This window comes from Nicotiana attenuata, chromosome 10 (assembly GCF_001879085.1).
Source record: "Nicotiana attenuata strain UT chromosome 10, NIATTr2, whole genome shotgun sequence".
Classification (NCBI taxonomy): domain Eukaryota; kingdom Viridiplantae; phylum Streptophyta; class Magnoliopsida; order Solanales; family Solanaceae; genus Nicotiana; species Nicotiana attenuata.
Window position 1 is genome coordinate 10922014 of NC_031998.1, and position 18079 is coordinate 10940092.

General features: G+C 38.0%; 1 protein-coding gene across 5 annotated transcripts in view; it reads right to left on the reverse strand.

The window, feature by feature from the left end:
- LOC109232997 (replication protein A 70 kDa DNA-binding subunit B-like) overlaps positions 1-17305 on the reverse strand; it is a 58653-nt gene extending 41348 nt beyond the window's left edge. The window contains exons 1-12 of one of the 5 annotated variants that reach the window (XM_019398717.1): positions 17203-17305; positions 17039-17101; positions 16631-16920; positions 8674-8825; positions 8238-8517; positions 8029-8116; positions 6474-6607; positions 6289-6394; positions 6067-6193; positions 5811-5971; positions 5588-5711; positions 5183-5497 (exon numbers count right to left, since the gene is read on the reverse strand). In XM_019398717.1, coding sequence (XP_019254262.1) covers positions 5186-5497; positions 5588-5711; positions 5811-5971; positions 6067-6193; positions 6289-6394; positions 6474-6607; positions 8029-8116; positions 8238-8517; positions 8674-8825; positions 16631-16901 — 1755 coding nt within the window. In that variant the 5' untranslated portion in view covers positions 16902-16920; positions 17039-17101; positions 17203-17305 and the 3' untranslated portion in view covers positions 5183-5185. Of the gene's footprint in view, positions 1-5062; positions 5498-5587; positions 5712-5810; positions 5972-6066; positions 6194-6288; positions 6395-6473; positions 6608-8028; positions 8117-8237; positions 8518-8673; positions 8826-16630; positions 16921-17038; positions 17102-17202 lie in introns of those variants that run through there. The other 4 variants (XM_019398718.1, XM_019398719.1, XM_019398716.1 and 1 more) reach the window with 4 other exon arrangements.

Here is an 18079-nt window from a genome sequence, read left to right on the forward strand (position 1 = left end):
TTTAATTTAGGGCTTGTTTGTGATTGGGTAAGTGATATTTAGCCTAGTTCTTGCTTTAAATTAAGAATTAATAGTTGAAAATATTGATTCGAGCCTAATTGACTTGGTCTCTACTTGAGAAAGAGAGACTAAGTCTAGGAAAACTTGGGTAACAAGGAATTGGGGTGAACTCAAGAAATTGATAGCCCCAATTAAAGGGTTGAATCTAGAGATAGTAAGACCCGACTTGAGCATCTATCACTTGTTTTGTGAATTACATATTTGGACTTGGGAAAGCCAAATTAGGCAAAATCACTCTAACTACCGAGAGGTATAGAGTGGGTAATTGTGTGTTATTGTTATATTATACCCGATCAATCAAATTTTCCCTAAAACCCACAACCTGTTAGGTAACCACCTAGGTGGAAGTCACGACCCTAGATCTTTTATAAATTTGAAAAATAACAACACCAAAAATATCGTTCTCTAGCTTTTCATTTACAAATATTAGCATAAAAATTAGAAGTAGAAAGAAACAACCAAACATGTGAAAGAGCAGTTTGGGCACATCATACACTTAGTCTAGATATATACCTAATCCAATATAAGCTCTATATGGAATCGACCCTGACTCACATTGGGTAATTATAATTGCATCGACCGCTTCACAATCCTAATTAGTGGTGTGAATTTGAGTGACATCAGCGTGCATCCCGATCTAACTAACACTCTTAAGATGGCTCTAAGGCCCACCTCAGTCATCAACTCTCAAGTCTCAAGGGCTCACAATCTCACTCAGCTCAACAGCACCACATATGGAAAAAAAATAACAACATGTGATGTAACAATGAATGATGAGCAGAGACTTAGATACGATATGCAAATGAAGAATCATTACTGAGTGTATAATTATAGTTAAGTCAGATAACCCAAAATAATAGAAATATCCTCATTAAGTCTCAAACAAGTAACCACATAGCCTAACCTGCTCGTTCTCCCATGTAGCCTCCTTGACTGGCTGACCTCTCGATTGTACCTTCACTGATGCTATATTCTTTGACCTCAACTTCTAAACCTACCAGCCCAAAATAGCTACCAGCTCGACATTAAGTCAAATCCCCATCCAGCTGCACCGTGCTAAAGTCCACAACATGTGACGGATCACTATAATACTTCCAAAGCATAGAAACATAAAATACTAGATGAGCACCTGATAGACTAGGTGGAAATGCAAGTCTGTAGGCTACTTCCCCGACTCTCTCAAGTACCTCATATGGACCAATATACCGAGGGCTTATCTTGCCCTTTTTCCTGAACCTCATCACACCCTTCATATGCGAAACTGTGAGCAACATCTTCTTACCCACCATATATACAACATCACGAACCTTTCTATCAGCATAACCTCTTCTGTCTGGACTGCGCTGTGCGAAGCCGTCCTAGATCAACTTCACCTTCTCCAAGGCATCACAAACCAAATCAATGTCCAACAACCTAGCCTCCCTAGGCTCAAACCAACCAACTAGAGAATGATATCTCCTCCCATATAAGGCCTCATAAGGAGCCATCTGGATACTCAGTTGAAAATTGTTTTTGTAGGCGAACTCTTCTAACAGAAGAAACTGATTCCATGAACCTCTAAAATCCATAACACATGCATGTAACATATCCTCCAAGATTTGAATATTGCGCTCAAACTCTCTGTCCGTCGGAGGGTGGAATGCTGTATGCAACTCAACCCGTGTGCCCGACTCTCGCTGCACCACCCCCCATAACTGTGATGTGAACTGCGTGCCTCGGTCAGAAATGATGGAAATGGGACCATGCAAGCGGATAATCTCCCAGATGTAAATCTGATCTAGCCGCTCTGAAGACTTGGAAGTCACCACCGGAATGAAATGTGCAGACTTAGTCAACTAGTCCACAATAAGCCAGACTGCGTCAAATTTCTTCAAGGTCCGTGCTAAGCCTACCACAAAATCCATAGTGACGCGCTCCTACTTCCACTCCGGTATCTCCAATCTCTGAGTCAGCCCTCCTGATTTTTGATGCTCATACTTCACCTATTGGCAATTCAAACAACGAGAGACATAAGCAACAATATCTTTCTTTATTCTCCGCCACCAATAGTGCTATTTCAAGTCATGGTACATCTTCGTGACACCTGGGTAAATAGAATAGCACGAGCAGTGAGCCTCCTCAAGGATCACATCTTTCAACCCATCAACATTTGGAACACAAATTCGGCCTTAAAGATGCATAACACCATCATCACCAATCACAACCTCATTAGCACCACCCCGTTGAACCGTGTCCCTCAATAGCATCAAGTGAGAATCATCCAACTGACGTGCATTGATACACTCCAACAACGATGACTAAGCCACAACGCAAGCAAGAATCCGTCTAGGCTATGAAATATCTAACCTCACAAATTAATTGGCCAACATCTATGGCTAGTGGCTTCTCCACTGCCGAAAAATATACCAAACTGCCAATACTTTTAGCCTTCCTACTCAATGCATCGGCCACCACATTGGCCTTCCCCGGATGATATAATATGGTGATATCATAGTCTTTCAGCTACTTTAACCATATCCGCTACCGCAAATTGAGGTCTTTTTGCTTGAACAGGTGTTGGAGACTTCGATGGTCGGTATAGACCTCACATGGAATGCCGTACAGATAATGCCTCTAGATCTTCAACGTGTGAACAATGGCTGCCAACTCCAAATCATGCACAAGGTAATTCTTTTCATGACCTTCAACTGCCGAGACGCATAGGCTATCACCCTAGCGTCCTGCATTAACATCGCACCAAGCCCAATAAAGGATGCATCATAATACACGATGTAAGATCCCGAATCCATAGGTAATATAAACATTGGGAATGTGGTCAAAGCAGTCTTGAGCTTCTGTAATCTCTCCTCACACTCCTCAGACCATCTGAAAGGAGCACCCTTCTGGGTCAATCTAGTTAAAGGCGCAGCAATGGATGAGAAACCCTCCACAAAATGACGATAATAACCCGCCAAACCCAAGAAGCTCCAAATCTCTATAGCTAAAGACGGTCTAGGCAACCTCTAAATTGCCTTAATCTTCTTTGGATATACCTTGATCCCCTCACTAGACAACATGTAGCCCAAGACCGCTACTGAATCAAGCCAAAACTCACACTTGGAGAATTTAGCATATAGTTTCTTCTCCCTCAAAGTCTGGAGAACGAGCCTCAGATGCTTCTCATGATCCTCCTGGCTGCGTGAGTACACCAATATATCATCAATGACTACTATGATGACAGAATCAAGATATGGCTGAAACACAGTATTCATCAAGTGCATAAAGACTGCTGGGGCATTAGTCAGCCCAAAAGACATCACTAGAAACTCGTAGTGACCATAGCGGGCCCTGAAAGCCATCTTCGAAATATTTAAATCTCGAATATTCAACCGATAATACCTGGATCTCAAATCAATATTCGAGAACACTCTAGCACCTTGAAACTGATCAAATAAGTCATCAATGCATGGTAGTGGGTACTTGTTCTTGATTGTAACTTTGTTCAACTGCCTGTAATCAATACACATCCTCAGAGTACCATCCTTCTTCTTCATAAATAGAATCGGTGCACCCCAAGGTGACACACTAGGCCTGATGAAGCCCTTATCAAGTAGCTCCTGTAATTGTTTCTTTAACTTAATAGGTGCCATGCGATACGCTGAAATAGAGATAAGCTGAGTGCCTAGTACCAAGTCAATACTAAAATCAATGTCCCTGTCGGGTGGCATGCCTGCCAGGTCTGCTGGAAATACATCTGGGAAATCTCTCACTACCGGAACTAACTAAATAGTAGGAGTATCAGCACTAACATCCCTCGCGAAGGCCAAATATGCCAAACATTCCCTCTCAACCATCTGTTGATCCTTCAAATGTGAAATCACTCTACTACGAACATAATCATGGGAGCCTCTACACTCCAACCTCGCCCCTCCCCCCCCCACTGCATCGCCCAAGTCACGATCTTAACGTGATAATCCAGAATGGCGTGACATGGCAACAACCAATTTATGCCCAATATCACGTCAACATCAACTATGCTAAGCAGTAAAAGATCAACCCTCATCTCATAACCCCCAATAGTCACCACACACGACCAGTACACATGGTCCACAATAATAGAATCACCCATCGTCGTAGATATGTGAACAAGCGTAACAAAAGAATCACTGGGGGTATCCAAATAATGAGCAAAGTATGATGACACATATGAATAAGTGGAACCAGGATCAAATAACACTAAATGAGACGACCCGGCCGGTCGTCTTAAGAATTAACACCCCGATCCCCTATTAACTTCTTCCCCTAAGTTCATTTCTGCTATTTTGGTTTGCCGGGACGTTCGGTGTTGGGTTTCGGAGAGTTTTGGGACACTTAGTCCCTAAATGAGAGCATAAGTGTTGAAAAATGGCCCGCAGTCGGAACAGTGTGAAGACGGCCTCGGAATGGAAATCCGATGGTTCTGTTAGATTTCAGGGTAGGGTGCATGTTCGGAATGTATCTTGGAAGTTCGTAGATCATTTAGGCTTGAAATGCCGAAGTTTGAATTCTTGAAATTTCCGGTCCGATAGTGAGGTTTTTATCCGAGGGTCGGAATGGAATTTCAGAAGTTGCAGTAGCTCCGTCATGTCATTTGGGACGTGTGTGCAAAATTTCAGGTCATTCGGACGCGTTTTGGTTGGGCTTTTTATCAAAAGTGTATTTTTATGAAATTGGAAGTTCTTAGGCTCAAATCCTTGAATTAATCGAGTTTCCGACGTTGTTTTAGTGGTTTAAGGATTCGTACAAGTTTGAATGAGGTATTAGGTATTATTGGTGCTTTTGGTTGAGGTCCCGGGGGCCTTGGAATGATTTCGGGTGGTTAACGGAGAAATTTTTGAAGTGTTGCAGCAGCTGATTTCTTCTGTTCTGGTATTTTCGCTTTTGCGGCTTGGGAACCACAGAAGCGGCCATTCTATTGCAGGAGCGGAATTTGGGCTACCGCATTCAGATATAGCAGCAAGAAGTGGCTTCAGTACATCCCAAATTAGTACCAAAAGATCTTTTACTGGCAAAAGCACTAACAAATGACATTTTAAGTTTTTTTGGCTTTTCCGCATAATAAAACTTCATATTTAATCTAAAGAGGAAAAGAAATTTCAAATACCTTTCAACACCTTTTCGAAACAGGAATTTTCATTTCCACCTTATGTTTGTTGTAGGAAGTACTTCCTTTGTTGGTTGTCTGCGGGTGCTCTTGTTCCCCTGTACTAACATGCTCAATTTTTCGTTTGCTTCCTTCAGCAACGTCTTTGATGGTGGATGGCGTTTGTGAAGCCGGATTACCTTTGGGAATGAAAGACAAAATAACCAACTTTCCTGGCACTGCATCATGGTTTTTTGTAAACAGCTTTTTCATTTGAAGGTTAAATATTTTGCCGGTCAGTTGCTTTTGCGCATTCACAATAGGTGGCAGTTCTTTCTAGAAAAATAAGATTGGTTATCTATGTGTGAGAGGAGGCTCAAATTGGAGAACATAGTTGTTTGTCACTTTTTTAGGTTAACAATGTACCTTGACATTGTAGATATTATAGAGCTCTTCTGAAGTGAGAAGTAATATGTTTTCCGCATGCTCATCAGAAATAGTTGCTGTTGTAGAACCACTTTGGTCTGTGACAGTGACCTCGAATTGGCATCTATTGTAAAATAGAATAAATGCTTAGTTAAATTGATGGATAACTTATAATATTAAAAAATGTAAACAGTTATGTAGAAGAATGTTCTTCGATTTTTACCTGGGAACAAGCAGGGTAGATCGGCGGCAATTAGTGCAGTAAAATGTTCTCCGCGAGACAGTTCTTGTGAAGTGTTGTTTGCAGTCTGAACAAGCTAGGATAAAGAATCGTTGCTTCTCATTTTGTAGTGCGACTTCAGCTTGTATGGAGAATATTTGGCCCTAAAAAATGTAAGGATGGCACATATGTATTTTTCGCTATTAGAAAAGAAAAGTGAATATTTGAAACAGTACATGTTAACATTTAGTGTTCTTACCGGAGATTGTTGTTGGATATCTGCAATTGGCACTATCTCTTCCTCAAAAGGAACAAATAAAAGAGAGCCTGTTGGACTTGTGCTTTCTATTGTGTATGCAATAAGCATTTGCTCATTTTCTCTGGCCCTTAAAATATGTTGACATCTCAACATTAGTTCTTTTGTATGTTACGCATATGCATGATCAAAAAATGTATTCATAGAGAAGCATATCTGCAATACCATGTTCTCAGCGCATTTGCCTGCGGGTATGGAGGATTGATTTCGATTGTTGTACTGAATCTGCTAGTCAATCCTGTGTGTGTTGTGCTGAATCTGTTGGTCAATCCTGCATGTATTTGAATGTTCAGTGTCAATTTGATCGTATGCTATATGAAAGGGTAAAATATAGTCATGCATATACTCACCTGAACCTGAGGGCGACTTTGGTCTTCCAATTTTTCTAGCAAGAATGACTGGGTACTCTTTAAGTTGTTTGAATAGTTTGTTTCCGTCATGATCAATAAAATCTTTCCAAAGTGTGAATTTGGTTGGTTTTTTCCTGTATAAAATGGAAACAAAATGTTTAATGCCTATATTAAATCATCACGGGAATCGTAATGCTTGAGCAGTACAAATGAGTAACAATTCGAACATTAAAGGGCTAGAGATGATTAAAAGAAATGAACACATATAGTTTTTTTAATGTGTAGCAATTTCGATAATATGAAACAAAAAGCTAAGGCCAAACTAAGAAAACTGACCATAAAAAAAAAAGATATAGCTACATTGCCGTAGTTTATACACAAAGTGTAGCAGAATGTTTTCAATTCATTACTCATATGTTGCAGATAATGTTTTCAGTTCATCACTCAAATAACGGTACGTTTTCAGTTGTACAGAGTTACTATTTTCCTTTCACTACAAAGGTTTAAGTTTGAATTATATTCTAATGCCAAATTGATATGTTGCAGAGAATGTGTACCACAATTTGCCCAACATTATGTAATCCTTCTATAAACTTGCTATTAGGAGTAAGAGGTGTAAAACAGAATAACTTTCCAAACCTAATAGATAATTGGGATTCTGTTGCATTCACATGATTGACTTGGAGGCTACACAAATGCAAGTTGTCAAAGGAAGTTTCGGAATTTATCAGATTTTTTAGTGGGAACAGGTAAAAGGTAAAAGAGAAAATAACATTCAGCATTCTCCAATTATATATTTGCATACACTACTGACAATTAGGACTAATAAATTAACTAAGCAACAATTTGTTTTACGTCTCTTTATAATTCACCAAATATTGAACAAAATTTCCTACACTGACTGATTAGATTTTAAGTTTGTGTTTTCCTTCAAGTTCTCTAGTAGAAATACCAGTATAACACATAAATAAAAATATATACGCGGCCCAAACATATTATGCAACATTGGTAAATTGTCTATACAATAAAGATAACATAAGAACACTATCTACCATACTCAAGTACTGTAGATGTAATACCCACAAAAGTAGGAACTGTTTGTTTATTTCCTTTAAAGCCACTCGAAGATGGACAATATTACAGAGAGGAGGTAGTTGGTGAATAGGAGGAAGGTTCATTGAGAACATACTTTTAACAAAATCAACTTAATGATGAAGGGTAATGGAGGACAAATGCGGATTCAACTTATCAATGCATCACAATATTGCCAGGAGAACATAAAAGGCAAAAGAATGAAGAAGTCGGACATTGTTCATTTCCGATACTCTTTCACAAATTCTTGATCAGTCACATGAAAAAAGGATAGTAATTCTTTTCTGCCAGAAAGGACCAACTTAAAAAAAGGAGGAAAAAAAGGTCGATGCAATAAATGCTTAAAGACCTTTGAAACTCTTTTGTGTTTTCACAAATAAATAATCAAACCAAACTGTGAAGTGGATTGGGGAATAAACCTTTAATTCAGTGAAAATAAAATTTTCTTGCACTACAAACTTACTGATCATCCATGATGATAAAATCTTGAATTCTTTTCCCGTTTGAAGCATATGTTGAAGAGCTGCCGTTGAGGACAATAGCAAGGACATCTTGCATTTAAAAATAACATTGAATAACTTAAGAGATAACAAATATTACTACATCTAATAATATTAATAATAAATAAATTTTAGATGGAAAAACAATATAGATAGTTAAACGTTCAATTACTAAATTCAGATCCCTCACGTTGATACTCGAAGTTGTCAAATGGTGTAAGAGTTAGCCGCGTTGGCGGCGGCAGTGGAACTTCTGGAGGATTGATAGTTTCCACAGGCTCAACAATCGTGCTCCTATCAATTGTCCAAGTAAATTTGTTAACTGGATTTCCATACATATAATTTGATTCTTTGACTTGTGCAACTGACACCAAGTTAGTGTGGAAAGGACGAAACAAATCTTCAAAATGCGTTATCTCAGCATTGAATATAATGCACTCGACTTGGTTTTCCTGTAACAAAATAAGACACAATTAGGATACCCAATTATGCGTACGTTAACTTTTTCTAGTACTTAGTGTTTTCTTGTAACTTGTTAAGCAAATATATAAGCAGTAATAATATTAGTTCATTTACTATTGGCAGAGTTATGAGTCACAAAAGAGCACCTCTTCATCCTGCAGAATCATTAGTTGATACTTTGTTTTCTCTATGTTGTCTCTAGGTCTGCCTTTATCAACTACTTGGACTTTGCAGGTCCATTCTTCTGTTTTTGGGGTAATTACATTGATGTTAAGCCTTTCTGCCGTCTGGATAAAATCTGCAAGAAAACCACATCATAATATAATAGTGAGCATATGTAACGTTGGCAAGTGAGCGTATGTAACATCGGCAGAATATATATAATACAAATTGGAAGAGTACATTGAATGATCAAGTTGTACGCCGGACTTACTGTTGGGAATGATGATTTAAGTTAAAGAAAGAGCTTTTTCGATAATTTCATCATAGACTACATTATATGTGGAATGGTCATCATCGTCACCAGCGGTAGGTGGCCTAATTAATACCTTGACACAGTTAGAACCTTTAGCTCTCGATAAAGCAACGTACAGTTGACCATGAGAAAATACAGGTTCTCGCAAATAAATACCAACAAAGTCTAAAGTTTGGCCTTGAGCTTTATTTATAGTCATGGCGAAACATAACCGTACTGGAAATTGTGTTCGTTTAAATTGAAGAGGTAGTTTTTCATCTTCGGATGTTAATAGTGGTATTCGAGGAATGAATACATGTGTATTTTTAAAATTACCACTGGATATTGTAGCACTGATAACATGAGATTTGAAATCATTACATATTAATCGCGTGCCATTGCATAAACCTTCGCAGGGATTCAAATTTCTTAATAATATGATTGGACAGTTTTTTTTCTAGGGACAATTTATAAGGAGGTAAACCGGGAGGATTTAGATTGTGCAAAAAGTCTTCGTACTCACTTTGATCTTTTGGATCAATTGTTTCATCAGTAGCCAAATATACTTTTTCATTAGTTGGGAATTGAGCTATTAGCATGTCATTTATTTCATCAACAAAGTCGTTCTTTGTAGTTAGAATTGTACGAGAAGTAATAAAGAAAATATTTGAATGAGTTGAATATAAATCAGGATAAGTAACTTTAAATTGATGATTCAGGGAATCTTTTTCAGTTGTGAAAGATATAATCAGAGGACGGAGAATTTCAACTTTGCTCTTATTATTCTTTCTTTCTTTTCCATTGCCGATTCTCATTAAATATTCACAAAAAGCTGGGTCAGTTTTTGCACACATATTTTCAGACAATTGTAGTTTTTCAAGTTGATGCCAAATTTCAGAATATAGTAAGCTTTCGCGACAAAATCTTCCTTTTTTCCACCACGAACGACGGGAAGTGTTTGTCGAAAATCACCATTAAATACAACAACCTTTCCGCCGAATAGCATATTTGTTTCCATTAAATCTCTCAAAAGCAAATCTAGTGCTTCAATCATTTCCTTTTTTGCCATAGAAATTGCATCCCATACTATTAGTTTCGCATCTCGAATCAATGATGCTAGTGAACTTTGTTTACTAATATTGCAACTAAAATTTCCATCAACATCAATAGGTATTTTAAATCGAGAATGAGCAGTTCGACCTCCAGGAAGGAGTGAAGCAGCAACGCCTGAACTTGCAGTCGCTAAAGCTATAAATCCTCTATGTCTCACAGTAGCTAATAAGGCACGATATAAAAAGCTTTTTCCAGTTCCGCCCGGACCATCAATGAAGAATGCTCCGGGTTTAGTTGAAAATATTCTATCAAGGATTATATTGTAAGCTCTTTTTTGTTCAGTGTTTAATTTATATGGCAATAATAGATCTTGTTCATTGACGGTAATATTTCTTTCAATGTACATCTTTAGCCTCTTTGGCTGCTACAGATGGTTGAATTTTGTCTTTAGTCAATTCAAATTTGTTGATATCACGACTCATTGAATGAAGAATATCATTAATATGGCTTAACACTTTGTAACGAATTTCTCTTGTATGCATGTTCGGGTATTTTTTGAAATCTTCAGACATTGGACTTTCAAATTTTTCCCACAACTCTCTTGGGTTAGCGGGATTGCAATAAACTAATAATACAGTAAATAAGTGTCTTAAATTGGATCGCATTTGGTAACTTACTGCTTCGGACATGCATTCTATTAAATTATTATCACGAAGTAATAGTCCTCTTTTTTTGCAGCTTCTCTAAATGTGTCACAAGTTACTCCGTTTATAGTTCGTAAATCTTCATATGATTTTGGTCCTCTTACATTCATTAAGAGCAATCTAAGATAGTATTTTTCTCCTTCGGTTGGATGACATGTTACAACTCGACCAATAGCATATCCTTGTTGGCAATGTGACCACATTTTGTACGTTGTTGACCATAAAAAGTATTCTGGAAATTCTCGATATAATAAATTCATATTCATAGCATCTTTGTTTTCTCTATTCATTATAAAAAATTCAGTTAACATTGGTTTTTTAATCAAAGAATTATTTACAATTCTGGTAATATTGTCGGTGCTTTTGAAGAAAACAATTTGGTGGCCATCAAGATGGACCTGAAGATGGTATACAGTTGGATTCATTTCACTGATAGGAAAAGCAAATATACGCCATGCTGCCTCTGGTGGTGTTACCCATCTAGCAGATTGGTATTCCTTTATTTCATCTATTTCTATATTCGTATCATTTGGGTGTATGTGGAATGCAATTTTATCATGCCCTTTGCAAATATATTTATAAATGTACTTAACAACTTTAATATCAGAGCAAATTTCCTCTTTCATATGACAATTAAATTTACAAAGTAAGAATGGATTGTAAGGAACAACCCATGAGTTATCAAAAAGTTGTCCTCTAATTTCTACAGTCTTTCCTATATTTCGTCTTCTATAAATAGGATATGAATTTTTTCCTTTAGTTGTCTGTTCAGCAAACTCTTTTGGATATTTGAATTTACATTGACCAGTTTTTTTCTTCATACAGGGGCTTGTCGGATTTAATTGCCCGCAAGGACCATGCACCATGTGTTGTGTAACAAGCTTAAATAAATCGGGATTTCTTTTCGGGTCTGGAAATTCAGCACAAACAAATTGGTCATATGCCTCAGGAGTTAATAGTTTGTATTTTTCATCTAGTATGATAAGGAAATGAGCATGCGGAAGTCCTCGATTTTGGAATTCTACCGTAAAAATGCTGCAACTTTATCAAATATTTGTCTTTTTAGTATATCTTTTTTTAGCTCTTCTAATTTTGCTCGGAATATTCGACTAACTAAATCAGGTCTATTTTGGACTTCATCTGTCGATATTAAGTTTTCTTCAATTTCAGGCCAAGAAGGGTTACATGTCATAGTTAGAAATATATCGGGTTTTCCAAAACGTTGTACTAATGCTATAGCATCCATGTATCGGCGGCGCATATCTCTTGGACCTCCTGTGAAGCTAAGTGGAAGTATTCTGTTCTTGCCTACTTGTGAGCCTTCTCTCTCACCACGACGTAAAAGATCTAAAAGTCCTGCTAACACATCCATTCTAAATAAATCTTGATTAAAAGAAGCGAAATCTAATCTTTGAGTATCAACTTTTATCCATTCGTCTACAACATATTGCTGAAATAATCTTCCTGCGTGTAAGATTATATTTTCATCATCTCTTATTTGGAGTTGGTAGCAATAGTATTCACGACAAGAAACAGTTTCTCTTTTTCGTTTGCCTTTTTGCATCACTTTAGCTTCCATATCAAGGAATCCATCAACTGAACTCATATTGGTTACACTTATTTTTCGTATTCACAGTACATTTGTGTTCTAGAAGGAGTTGTTGGAGGCTTGAGTTTTTTAATACCACAATGTTGTAACGACCCAGCCGGTCGTTTTGAGTTTTTGCACTTTGATCGCCAGTTCTCGGGCATGACTTGCCCTGTATTATGTATTATGACAAATGTAGATTGTTGGTATTGATTTTCAGGAAAATTTGGAATGAATTCGAAAGAACAGTTTCAGTTGAAAGCTTTGAATTTGAAAGGTTTGACCAAGAGTTGAATTATTTGTATATGAGCTCGGATTGGATTTTTTATGATTTGGTTAGCTTCGTTAGGTGAATTGTGACTTAGGAGCGTGATCGGAATTGGTTTTGGAAGTCCGGTGTAGAATTAGGCCTGAATTGGCGAAGTTAGTATTTTGGCGATTTCCGGTTGAAAGGTGAGATTTTGATCCGAGGGTCGGAATGGAATTCCGAAAGTTAATGTGGCTTCATTATGTGATTTGGGATATGTGTGTAAAATTTCAGGTCATTCGGAGGTGATTTGGTTGGGTTTTTGATCAAATGCGTGTTTCGGAAATTTTAGAAGAACTTAGGTTTGAATTCGATGTGAATTGATGGTTTTGATGTTGTTTGAGGTGTTTTGATGATTGAAACAAGTTTAAATGATGTTATGTGTTTGGGAGCGGACTCTACTTCTCATTTGAGGACGAATGATCCTAAGTGGGGGAGAATGTAACGCCCCGAAAAATTTTTGAAGTGCTATTAAGAAAATTGATGTGCGCTAATTATATTATTTTGTCTGCAAACGAGGACTATTAATATGATGGATATCAATTGGATATGATAATAAGTGTACGGGGCATATTATAAGTAATTTGGGGTCTAAAGAGAGGCCTAAGTCCAAGCCAAGTTGTTCATTTTAGACGAAAGTTTCGAATGTGCAGCACAAGACCAAACTTTGGACAAGAATATCTGAATAAATATAAGGATTTATGTGATGATCAACCTATCAAATGAAAGATTTTCGAATCTAGTTTCTACCGCTTCAAACCGTTCGTTATTCGAACACTCCTACAAGAAGTTATGGCCAAATTACCAAAAGCAGCGCAAAATTTTACACTACCGCGGCGCCCCATGCGGTGCCCCATGCGGCGTGGCAGTACAAAAATGGGTTTTTAAAACCCGAACCCCATTTCATTTAACTCGTTTGGGGTTTGTTATTTTGGGGTATTCTGGAGCTTTTAGAGAGAGGGAAGAGCAATTCTAGAGAGAGGAAGAAGCTCAAGTGCCTTGTTCATCAAAAAATGTTGTCCAATCCTTGAAATCCAACAAGAAATCCCTCAAGTTCTTCATCAAAGAGGTAAGGTTCTATACCCTAATCTTCAATTTCGTTTTTGGGTGATTGTTGAGTAAGAATTCATGTGAAAACTAGAGATAAGTCACTTGCGGTCATTGTTAGTCAATAATATGGGATTATCATCAAATATCCTGACTAGATTACTTGTTTTTGGGGTGAAATCCGAAGGTTTGGGGCCTAGGGATTTGAAATTTGATTTGGGGATTTGAGGGACCATTTGAGGTCGGATTTGAGAACTTTTGGTATGTATGAACTCGTGAGGAAATAAGGAATCTATTGATGTGAAAATTTCTGAGTTTCGAGAAGTGGGCCCGGGGCTCGGGTTTTGGTAATTTCGGGGTTTGTGCCCGTAATTGATTGTTTTTGCTTGGGCTTTGTTCCCTTAGCATATTTTGATGTATTCCCTCTGATTTTTGATAGATTCGACACGCGTGGAGGCCGATTTGAGGGGCAAGGCGTCGCGAGCTAGAGATTTCGCCGGTTCGAGGTGAGTAATGATTGTAAATGATATCCTGAGGGTTTGAAACCCCGGATTGCACACTGTAGTGCTATATTGAGGTGACTTGCACGCCGGATATCGAGCGTGGGGTAGAGAACCGTTGGGGGATTGTGACTTGGTTCGTCCCGATTGATGATTTTACCGCGTATTTGACTGAAACTTATTTGTTATTATCATGATTTGGGCTGATTGCCATATTTGGGCTTCGTGCCAATTATCTGAACCCTTCGAGGATTTTTATCACTGTTTCCTCACTATTTTGATATACTACTTGAACTCAGTCCTGTTGATTATACTGTTTTATAAACTCAGTCGCTTTAATTGAACTTTGAGACTTAAATGATATTTTCACTGTTGTTTGGGCTGAGCACTATTATTTTATTGATGCCCGAGGGGCTTATGATGTTTTCTGGATCGAGTGAGGCCAAGGGCCATATGTGAGGATATGTTGAGTGATGTGAGGAGGCTTTTAGGCCTCGTGAGTGATGTGAGGAGGCTTTCAGGCCTTGTGAGTGATGTGAGGAAGCTTTCAGGCCTTGTGAGTGATGTGAGGAGGCTTTCAGGCCTTATGTTATATGCCACGAGGTGGCTTGATATTGCGCTTGGGTCGTAAGGGGCCCCTCCCGGAGTCTGCACACCCCCAGTGAGCGCTGTCGACGATATATGGATCGGGCTGCACGCCGCAGCGAGATGTGGATCGGGCTGCACGCCGCAGCGGTTACTATATGATACTGTTCTGAGAGTGATCTGAGAGAGAGAGCCCGAGGGGCTGAGAGTGTTTCTGAGAGTGAGCCCGAGGGGCTGGTACTGTTTTGAGATATTGCTCGAGCGGCGGAGATTTATGTGCTCATCTTGCATAATTACTTGCCTTTTTACCTGTTATACTGCGGTATTTGTGCCCGAGGGGCGGATTTTTTTCTGTGCTTATCAGTACTAACTGTTTTGAAATCGTTTCGTAACTGTTGAAAAGATCATTTTCAAAAGAGATTTAAACTGAGCCAATATATTTCTAAAGATTTCACAGCTTCACTGTTTTCTCAAAGGATTGTACCCTGCTTCTATACAGCATATTGGTTGCTTTACGTGATTTTTTACTGCTCAGTTGTTATTGACCTTTATTAATCACTCAGTTGGAGTACTCACTTTACTCCCTGCACCTCGTGTGCAATTGCAGGTATTTATTCACCCGGTAGCGGGTATTGGCTGTTTGGAGGCAGAGCTGTAGTAGTCTAGCGAGGTGTCTGCCAGTGTTCGCAGCACCGTTTCTTTCTATGTTAATCATTATTCCTGTTCAGTGTATTTCTAGACTTGTAAATGTAATTATATTCTTATAGATGCTCGTGACTTGTGACACCCCGATTAGGGCTGTGTTGGGTTGTATTTCCGCTAATTAATACTATTAAGTCATATTTAAGCTGTTTAATTATGTTTAACTACTTTTGAAAAGACGAGTTGGGTTAGTTGGCTGGCCTCGTCTTCACGAGAGGCGCCATCACGACAAGTGCGGAGTTTGGGTCGTGACAAATGCCAACCATTTGTCCGTACGGGAACAATAATGGATATTGCAATGGGTCATAACAGCCGTAATAATAATTTACCAACTGCCTTCTATCGCTTTTTGTATAAATTCGAATATGTGGAGTAGGGATACAGTTATTGGTATCTTGTTCTACCCATATCCCTGCCACTTTTGATGTAGTTGGGAGGTTGTATATCCGTTGATCTAAACCAGCATCACACTTAAGCGCAATATAAAAATCTGATAATTGTGGGATATTTATTAAGGATTTTAAAATACAGAGTAAGGATTGATTTTTAATATTTCCATCAAACTTTTCACAGTACACTCGTTCAATTTATCGGAACATATCATTCGATTTCTCATTTCATTTTCATTATCAAAGAAATATAATTGTAGATTTCTTCCCTTTTCATTACTTGGTATCAAGTCATTTATAAAATGATACATCTGTCCTTGAACTCGAAAGGTGTAAATACCTTTGTTTCTCTTTGCCAATTCTCTGTCATAGGTTACTCCCAAGGATGTGAATGCAAATATATTATTGTATGTTCTTATGTAGGTTCCGAAATGCTTTGATTCCTTAGTATTTCCTAGATATAGATTTCTCAACTCTGTTGGTACTTGGTGTGAACTTAGCTTAACAGTGCCATTACGACAGCAGAATACGGGCGGCTCGTATTCAAATTTTTTGGCTCCGCAAAATTTACATTTGGGAACTGTCTTTAACATAATGTATTGAGGTGACACTTGGGTTGTTACTGATACTTTGTTATATTATTCATGACTTGTATTAGATGTTGTTCCTGGCATATAACAACAACGGGTGTAAGTATATCATTTTGATGGTAACTAATACACACATGTATTTCTAATTGCATAACACCAAGAAATGATAATCTAGTTATCTAACCTGTTTCGTATAGAATTGAATATCCCATGAAAGGAGCACACTGCTCGCTTGAACTATTAGCACTCATAGAGGATGATGGGTTAGCAGAACTGTTAATAAGTGAGGAGGCAGCATGTTGCCGCCTGCTTGTTTGAGCTTTGTTTGCTCGCGCTCGTGTTAGGAGGGCCTCTTTTTTATCGGATTGCATCATTCTATATGGTTCGCGTCGCCTAGCCTTCTTGTCGGCGTGGACTTTTTCGAAGTTTTCATTTTTATGATTTTCATTCGGCATTTCAGTCGGCGACTATTCCCTGAATGTGAATATATGTTCAACATGGCTAATATGTATATATTATAGTAATATTTTCAAAGAACCTAGGCAAAAACTCACAATACCTATATGTAAATGATGAAAGATCAGAAATTTACCTTTCGGTCGGAACGCTACTGGATAACAGAAGTACACCACAACCACACAATGGAACGCAACAACTGCAATAACAGAAAGAATAAATTGACAAGGTGAAAGGTCAAAAAGTAAAGAGCAAATGGAAAAGGGGAAAAAGCAATCACTCAAAGACTAACTTCTTTACCAGAAATGAACCAAAAGATGGCAATCTAAAAAAGTGTAGTAAAACGTGAGGTTATAAATGAGAGAAAGGGTTCACTCATTCAATTGCAAAATGGCTACGATAAACTTGCCTCATCAATTGCTCCGAGAAGGGGATCTTTTGAAAATTGATCCTAATGGTGTTTATTTATCGTCCACCCACAATCAGCATGCTTAAGAGGAGCTATTAAATATATGCTACTAAAAAATTAGAATGACCAGAAACAGAATTTTTATCAAAGGGATTCAAAAAATAAACAAAAAAGCACTCCTCCCTCGAAAAAGTGTTGAAATTCATTTCTATTATGCTGCTTCTTGGCCTTCACTTGGTTTCCGTTTATATTTTCTCCATTTAGTTACTATTCGTCTGTGTTTCTCTCAAAATCTGAATGTAAAATTGCAACAGAACCAATGAATACCTAAAATTTTCTTTCTTTTAATCAACCCATGAACAAATACCTAAAATTTTCTTTCTTTTAATTAGGCTTAATACCTGAACTTGTATGTGGGTTAAAACTAATTGGAAGAGCAGAAGAAGGAGAAACAAATACAGAAGAACAAAATTGAAATTGAAACCGGTGAAACTTGAGCAAGATCTGTAAAACTATACCCAAAAATTTCTTCCTTCAATTTAGGTTTATTACCCATACCAATATCATCAATGGACTGGGAATCTCAACCAAAAAAGTTGCATGTTGGCTGAAACTAATTAAAAAGGCAAAAGAAGGAAAAACAATGTCACGACCCTAAACCCAGACCCGGTCGTGATGGCGCCTCTCGTGAAGACAAGGTCAGCCGACACATATCCAATTCGACGTTAAACAACTAAACAGCAATAAAACATGCTAACACTTGATTTA